At 25.3% G+C, this 9,051-nt stretch overlaps 1 protein-coding gene across 1 annotated transcript in view; it reads right to left on the bottom strand.

Moving 5' to 3' along the window:
* LOC117174484 (ATP-binding cassette sub-family D member-like) overlaps window positions 1–9,051 on the bottom strand; it is a 48,583-nt gene that overhangs the window by 5,447 nt on the left and 34,085 nt on the right. The window contains exons 3-7 of the mRNA XM_033363641.1: window positions 5,094–5,480; window positions 2,068–2,159; window positions 1,798–1,984; window positions 1,179–1,291; window positions 586–711 (exon numbers count right to left, since the gene is read on the bottom strand). Coding sequence (XP_033219532.1) covers window positions 586–711; window positions 1,179–1,291; window positions 1,798–1,984; window positions 2,068–2,159; window positions 5,094–5,480 — 905 coding nt within the window. The remainder of the gene's footprint in view (window positions 1–585; window positions 712–1,178; window positions 1,292–1,797; window positions 1,985–2,067; window positions 2,160–5,093; window positions 5,481–9,051) is intronic.

Here is a 9,051-nt window from a genome sequence, read left to right as displayed (position 1 = left end):
TTTCGGAAAATTATATTTCGAATAAAAATATTATTTTTTCCTTTCGAAAAATTAAAATTTCGTGGCAAAACATTATTTTTCAGTTTCGGAAAATTATATTTCCAATAAAAACATTACTTTTCCCTTTCGGAAAATTAAAATTTCGTTGCAATAATTATTTTTCCGTTTCGGAAAATTATATTTCGAATAAAAATATTTTTGCGTTTCGGAAAGATATATTTTGAATAAAAATATTTTTCCCTTTCGGAAAATTAAAATTTCATGGCAAAACATTATTTTTACGTTTCGGAAAATTATATTTCGAATAAAAATATTATTTTTTCCTTTCGAAAAATTAAAATTTCGTGGCAAAACATTATTGTTCAGTTTCGGAAAATTATATTTCGAATAAAAACATTACTTTTCCCTTTCGGAAAATTAAAATTTCGTTGCAAAACATTATTTTTCAGTTTCAGAAAATTATATTTCGAATAAAAATACTTGCGCGTTTCGGATAATTAATATTTCGACTTAAAATATTATTTTTCCGTTTCGGAAAATTAATATTTCGAGTCATAATATTCATTTTCCTAAATGGAGAAATACAAAGTAAGCAGACGACACACCCGAACAGCAAGAACTGCTCCCAACTACAATTTCATGGTCCTCACACATAGGCAAAAACGGCCTCGCCGTTTGGTTGTTGGCGTCTGATACCGTTATTTTTTCGCTCTGGAAAATTAATATTTCGAGTCGAAGGATTATATTTCCGTTCTGGAAAATTAATATTTCGAGCCAAAATATTATTTCGCCATTTCGAAAAATTAATCTTTCGAGTCAAAATATTATTTTTTCGTTCTAGAAAATTAATACTTCGAGTCAAAATATTATTTTTGCCTTTCTAAAAATTATATTTCGAATAAAAATATTACTTTTCCCTTTCGGGAAATTAAAATTTCGTTGCAAAACATTATTTTTCCGTTTTGGAAAATTATATTTCGAATAAAAATACTTTTGCGTTTCAGATAATTAATATTTCGATTCAAAATAATATTTTTCCGTTTCGGAAAATTATATTTCGAATGAAAATATTATTTTTCCGTTTCGGAAAATTATATTTCGAATGAAAATATTATTTTTCCGTTTCGGAAAATTAATATTTCGAGTCAAAATATTAATTTTCCTAAACGGAGAAATACACCGTAAGCAGACGACACATCCGAACAGCAAGAACCGCTCCCAACTATAATTTCATGGTCCTCACTAATAGGCAAAAGCGGTATCACCGTTTGATTGTTGTCGTCTGCTACCGCTATTTTTCAGTTTCGGAAAATTAATATTAATTATTTTATATATTTAATATTTCATGTCAAAATATTATTTTTCCGTTTCGGAAAATTATATCTTGAATAAAAATATTATATTTCCATTTCGGAAAATTATCTTTCGAATGAAAATATTATTTTTCCGTTTCGGAAAATTAATATTTCGAGTCAAAATATTAATTTTCCTAAACGGAGAAATACACCGTAAGCAAACGACACACCCAAACAGCAAGAACCACTTCCAACTATAATTTCATGATCCTCACACATAGAGAAAAACGGTCTCTCCGTTTGGCTCTTGGCGTCTGCTACCGTTACATTTCTCCATTGCGGAAAATATTTTCTCTCAAGATATTAATTTCTTCAACATAAGGACGGAAGTCACCAGGTATTTTATCAACCCCAGGATGACTCAAGACCGCGGATATTTTTTTACCTTTTTTTTTCATTCATTCTAAAAATCGCGAGGGCAAATCATACACATAAAACTTACCTTTGATAACAGGAGTGCCATCTTTGAATTCAATGACATTTTCCGTCAACGTCGACAGTTTGCCATTAGACATTCTAGATTGGCCACTTGTCACAACGTTCCTGCGATATTTACATAACGCAGCGTCTCTAAAGACGTCTAACATTTCGCTAACTCTGGCCACATAGCCTGCCAGAGCGACTAATTCCTGCGAGAAATTAATTGATCAGTGTTTGTTCATCAGAACAGGTTCTATATAATTTACATTAGAAACAATGAAAATGTCTCTACCTTATAGGAAGACATAAGCCTTTCGGCTGCATCTGCTCCTGAAGTTAGGAGATTTTTCGAGGTGGTCAAATATCCAGTTCTTTCACTGACTCCTATAAATAATATGATTTCAATCAAATAATTACTATCCAGGGTGTCTACTTAAATCCTGGAAAAGAATTCCTTCATCAATTTTTAACTCAAATGATCAATCTCCAATTGCAATAGTTGAATTTAATACCTACCAAACATTTATAATCCAAAAATGGAGTAGTAAACTTTCAATTAAAAAATTAATTTAAAAAAAAATATAATAACAAATTTTCCACTAAAGTGATAAACTTTCAACGAAATGACGAATCTTCTACTGAAATTGTTGAATTTTAAACCTCAAACATGAATTTTTAACAGAGGAGTTTAAATTTTAACCAAGTATTTTTATGCTCAAAGAAAAAGATGAATTTTTAACTAAAATGATGAATATGTAAATGGAATACATAAATTTTCAACCAATAAGATTAATTTTTCTACCGGCAAAGAAAATTTTTCAACAAAATACATGGATTTTTAACCGAAAATGATGAACTAAAAAAGATCAATTTTTAACTAAAATGATAAATGTTCTACTGCAATAGTTGAATTTAATACCTGCCAAAAAGATGCATTTTTAACCAATAGAATTAATTTTCTAAAAAAAAAGAAGAATTTTCCGCAAATTACATAAATTTTCAAAAAACTAGTTAAATTTTTAAATTAAAAATATGAATTTCCAACCGAAAAGATGATTTTTTAAATAAAGAGATTAATTTTGTAGAAAAAAAGAGAATTTTTCAAAAAAATACATGAATTTTTAACCAAACATTAAATGTTCACCAATTTGTTTTATTTCCCAAAAAAAGGATGAATACTTGACTAAAATGATGAATATTTAACTGGACTAAATGAATTTTCAATCAAGCAATTGAATTTTAAACTAAACAAACAATCAATTTTTAACCATAAATATTTCAATAATCATATTTAAATTATAAATATATATTTAAATAACATATTTAAATAAATTTTCACTAAATATGAAATAGTTAAATTTTCTGTTAAAACAATTAATTGAAGTTAAATTTTTAATCCAAATGATGCATGTTTAAAAGAAGATTTTAAATTTTAATCAAGATGTTTTATTTTCAATAAAAAATGTAAATTTTTATCTTACAATGATGATTATTTAATTGTAATAAAGTAATTTTCAACCAAAAAGATACATTTTCAAATAAATAGATTAATTTTCTACCAAAAAGAGAATTGTTTAACAAAATACATGAATTTTCGACCAAGAAGTTGAATTTTCAACTAACCTAAAAATAAACTTTTCAACTATAAATGTAACTGTTAAATTTTCATATAAAAAATTAATTTTTAACCAAAAATAATGAATTTTCAAATAAAATGATGACTCCTTAAATGAAATAATTGAATTCTTAACTAAAGAGATGAATTTTTAAACAAGAAGATTAATTTTCATCCAGAAATAAAATGTTTAAATTTTCAGTTTTGCACAATTATTTGAAATTTAATTTGAGATTAAAGTGATGAATTTTGAAAAGATTTTAAATTTTAAGCAACTTGTTTTATTTTCAGAGAAAAGGATGAATTCTTCATCGATATGAGAAATATTCAACTGGACTAAATGAATTTTCAACCAAACATACGAATTTTCAAATAAAGAGATTAATTTTCTACCAGAAAAGACAATTTTTCAACAAAATAGATGAATTTTCAACCATAAATGTAATATTTAAATTTTCATATTAAAAATTAATTTTTAACAAAAAATGATGAATTTTCAAATAAAATGATGATTGCTTAACTAAAATAATTGTATTATTAATCAAAGAGATGAAATTTCAAACAAGAAGGTTAATCTCTATTAAAAAAGATGAATTTCGAACTAAAAAATAATAAATTTTCACCCAAAACATTTTCAGTTAAAACAATTAATTAAAATTAAATTTTAAATAAAAATCATGAATTTTTAAAAGAAGATTTTAAATTTTAACCAAGTTGTATTATTTTCAAAGAAAAAGATTAATTTCTAGCTTAAAATGATTATTATTTAACTGAACTCAATGAATTTTCAACCATAAATGTGACAGCGAAATTTTCATATAAAAAATTAGTTTTTAACCAAAAATGATGAATTTTAAAATAAAATAATTATTCCTTAACTGAATTAATTGAATACTTAAAGAGATGAAATTTCAAACAAGAAGATTAATCTATATAAAAAAATATGAATTTTGAACTGAGAAATGATAAATTTTCACTCAAAAATGGAATAGTTCAATTTTCAGTTGAAACAATAATCTGAAATTATATTTGAAATCAATATGATGAATTTTTAAAAGATTTTAAATTTTAAACAAGTTGCATTATTTTCAAAGAAAAAGGTGAATTCTCAATAAAAAAATGAGATTTCAAACAAATACTTGAATTTTGAACTAAAAAAGATCATTTTTAAACTGAAATGATGAATCCTTAACTGAAATAGTTAAATTTTCAAGCAAAAACATGAATTTTCCAACCCAAATTTTTTAATCTTTAAAGTACTGTTCAACTTAAAAAATCATTGTAAGATATATTCACAGTTGACCAACTAAAAATGTTTTAATACAAAATTGTCGATTTTAAAGGAAACAATTCCACTCATTATTTTTAACTCTCGAACCGTACACTGGTGCGAATTCGCACCCGAAGTTTTTTCATTTTGTTGTCATTCACGCACATATATTAAATATATATGTTAAATATGCGTGACATATGCTAGCTGTTTATTACATGTTCAATATATCCAATATTTAATATTAACATTGCAAACAAACAAATTCGCACTAGTGTACCATTTACGTATGCTTTTCTCTTTCTAACAAATTTTTTTTTAAATTCCCGTTCCAAAAATAAATTCCCAATCATTTCCTGGTTTTCATGGTCTCACGAAAAAAAAACGAAAAAAAAAACCTAAATTAAAAGAAATAACGTATAATTTCTCTTACCATCTCCATTATTTTCTTGCAGCATTGCACTCGGCGATTGAGTGGTCTGAGAAGTGTAGAGAATCGGAAGAGCAATCATGAGCAGTCCAGTTCCAGACCAGACATACTTCATGAGAAGTTGCTCCAGCATCACGTACCACAATTTCATGGCGAGAACTCGGCGAAGATGCCGAGTGAGGGATTTATAGGCGGTGGTTAGGTAGCGATGTTCAGCTCGATGTCCTCCATAAAATGCAATTTCCTCGGCATGGGCACTGATTCGGGCATGAGCCTCCCTCAAGTGTCCGCGCCGCGAAGCCTCTTCGGCGACAAGTTGGCCAAAACGGGGCGAAGCCAGGCGCAACACCTGGCCCGTTACTCCTATCACGACTATTGCCAGCAAAGGTCCTGAGATTCAAATTCAAACATTTACCAAAAATATTCTATTCCTTCGAAAATTGGAAGAATAAACTATTTTATTTTATTTATTTTTTTAACAAAAAAAGACAAAAGTTCCAAACTTTATTAATAAAGTTAATAGTAAAAAGATTAATTTTCTATTAAAAGATAGTTACCTGGAATAATTGAATTTTTAACCAAAAAGCTCAATTTTCAAATAAAATGATGAATCTTTAACTTGAATACTTAAATTTCCAACCAAATAGTTGAATATTTAACTAAAACAGGTTAATTCGTTAAACCAAAGGTAAAATCGTCAAATTTAGAACTAAAATGATGAATTTTTAACTGGAATATTTGAATTTTCAACCGAAAAGATAAATTTTTAACTAAAATGAGGAATATTTAACTAGAAAAAAATTAATTTCTAACCTGAAAGATGAATTTTCGAAAAATAAGATTGATTTTTAAATAAGAAATCTAATTTTCTGCCAAAGAAAGACGACTTTTCAACAAGATACGTGAACTTTAACCGAAGAAAGAACAAATTAGTTAAAAAAATTTGAATGAAAAAAGATCAATTTTAAACGAAATTGATGAATTGAAAATTAAAATGATGAATTTGCAATTAAAACAGACAAATTTTCAACAAAAAAAGATCAATTTTTAACAAAAATATTCAATATTTAACTGAAACACTGGAATTTTCATCCAGAAAGATTAATTTTTAAACGAGCAGCTTAATTTTCTACCAAAAAATACGATTTTTCAATAAAATACATGAATTTTCAACTAAAAAAGACAAATTGTCACCAAATAGTTGAATTTTGTATTAAAAAACATCAATTTTGTACTTGTGTGTAATTTTTTTTTTAACAGCAAGCGACTAGGAATATAAATAGAGTTTCCCGAGGATATTACAAATATTATTTTTTTCCAATTTATAGGAAAAAATTAATATATTTAACTTAGAATTCTTTCACATAATAATATTACAAGATATTCTTAAATATCATCAGTGATTAATTGAATAATTATGTAATTAAATAGTTTAATGATATTAAAAATATAATTAATCATTTCGTGAATTTGTTCCATGAATTTAACTTCCTATACTTAAAATTAAGTGCATATTTAGCTAAATTTTAAATTAAACTGCTTTCAATTCCTAACTTTTGAGTAAAAAATATTGCATTTTCAACAAGATAGATCAATTTTAACCAAATAGTTCAATTTACAATTTAAAAAATTAATTTTTCACCAAAAGATACGATTTTTCAACAAAATACGTGAATTCACAAGCAACCAGTTGAATTTTTAAATAAAAAATATCAATTTACAACCGAAACAGACAAGCTTTTAAACCAAAGAAGAAATAGTTAAATTTTTAACTAAAGTGATAAATTTTCGACTTGAATAATTGAATTTTTAACCAAGAACCTAAATTTTGAACTAAAATGATGTATCTTTAACTGGAATACTTAAATTTTCAACAAAATAGTTGTATTTTTAACTAAAACGGGTTAATTTTTAAAACCAAAAATGAAATAGTTAAATTTTTAACTAAAATGATAAATTTTCAACTGCAATAGTTCAATGTTAAATTTAAATACTATATTTTCAACTAAAATGATGAATTTTTAACTATAATAATTGAGTTTTTAATCAAAAAGCTAAATTTTCAACTAAAATGATCAACCTTTTACTCGAATACTTAAATTTTTAACCAAATAGTTTGAATTTTTAACTAAAACAGGTTAATTTTATAAACCAAAGATGAAATAGTTAAAGTTTCAATTAAAATAATAAATCTTCAGCTAGAATAGTTGAATTTAATACAGAAAAACTAAATTTTCAACTAAAATTATGAATCTTTACTTGGAACAATTGAATTGTCAACCAAAAAGATGAATTTTTCAAGTAAAAAAATTAATTTAATATAAAAAACACCATTTTTAAAAAAATACAGAAATTTTCAATTTAACAAAAAATCAATTTTTAACCTTAAGTGTAATAGTCAAATTTTCATGCAAAAAATTAAATTTTAACCAAAAATCATGAATTTTCAAATAAAATGATGATTCCTTAACTGAAGTAATTGAATTCTTAATCAAAGGGGTGAATTTCCAACCAAAAAGATTTTCTTCTACGAAACAGAACAAATTTTCAACAAATTACATTCAATTAAAAAAAAAATAGTTCAATTTTGAACAAACAAAAATTTATTTTTAATCCAAAAATGGAATAGTTGAACTTTCAATTAAAAAATTAATTTGAAAACACAACAACAAATTTTCCACTTTCAACTAAAATGATGAATTTTCAACCGAATAGTTGAATTTTTAACTAAAACAGGTTAATATCTTAAATCAAAAATGAAATAGCTAAATTTCTAACAAAAACGATAAATCTTCATCTGGAATAGTTGAATTTTAAATTTAAGAAAATAAATTTTCAACTAAAGTGATGAATCTTTAACTGGAACACTTAAATTTTCAAACAAATATTTGATTTTTTTATCTAAAACAGCCCAGTTTTAAAACTAAAATGATAAATTTTCGATAGGAATAGTTGAATTTTAAATTAAAAAACTACATTTTCAACTAAAATTATGAATTTTTAACTAAAATAATTAAATTTTTAACCAAAAAGTTAATTTTTCAACTAAAATGGTGAACCTTTCACTCGAATACTTAAATTTTCAAGCAAATAGTCTAATTTTTAACTAAAACAATGAATCTGCAACTGGAATAATCGCATTTTTAACTGGAAACCTAAATTTTCAACTAAAAAATGATATATCTTCAACTGGAATACTTAAATTTTCAACAAAATAGTTGAATTTTGAATTAAAACAGGGTAATTTTTTAAACCAAAAATAAAATAATTAAAGTTTCAACTAAAATAATAAATCTTCAACTAGAATAGGATGTCTAGCGATTCTTAGGAACAAAATTCAAGGTCTTTTCCAGGTTTTCCAGGTTAAGAAATCAAAATTTGCCAAGTCTCCTTTTTTACATTCACTAATAAAATAAACTTTTATCATACATGTAAAAAATTAGCCATTTTATTTTTTATTGGCCAAAAATTTTTAAATAAAGCCGAATTGTAAATAAAAAAATGCTTAATTTTTTGCGAATATGAGTCGTCTTTGTGAAATATTTAGGAATATTTTCAAATCTTTGTAATGTCTTTGAAATCATTGAAATCTTTGTGAAATATTTTGAAATCTCTGTGAAGTATTACAAACCTTACTCTTTCTTTAATCTTTGTTTGCGAAAACTTTTGTGTTTGTTTAAAATCATTAGATTCTTTTGAAATCCTCTCAAATATTTTGAAATTCTTGAAATCTTTTGAAATCCTTATGAATTCTTTAAAGAAATTGTGAAATCTTCTCTAAGTCTTTTAAATTCGTTTTAAGTCACTGGAAGTTTTGAAATATTTGTAAAATCTTTATGAAAGGGGGAGGGTCGGTAAGGCTAAACGGACTACCCTCCACCCCCCAGCCACCCCCAGCCCCCCTACAAATATAGGAAACACCACTACCCACCAACTGTATTTTCGAGAGATTTGACACTCT

Source organism: Belonocnema kinseyi, chromosome 6, assembly GCF_010883055.1.
Source record: "Belonocnema kinseyi isolate 2016_QV_RU_SX_M_011 chromosome 6, B_treatae_v1, whole genome shotgun sequence".
Taxonomy (NCBI): domain Eukaryota; kingdom Metazoa; phylum Arthropoda; class Insecta; order Hymenoptera; family Cynipidae; genus Belonocnema; species Belonocnema kinseyi.
This window is presented reverse-complemented; position numbering and strand designations above follow the sequence as displayed.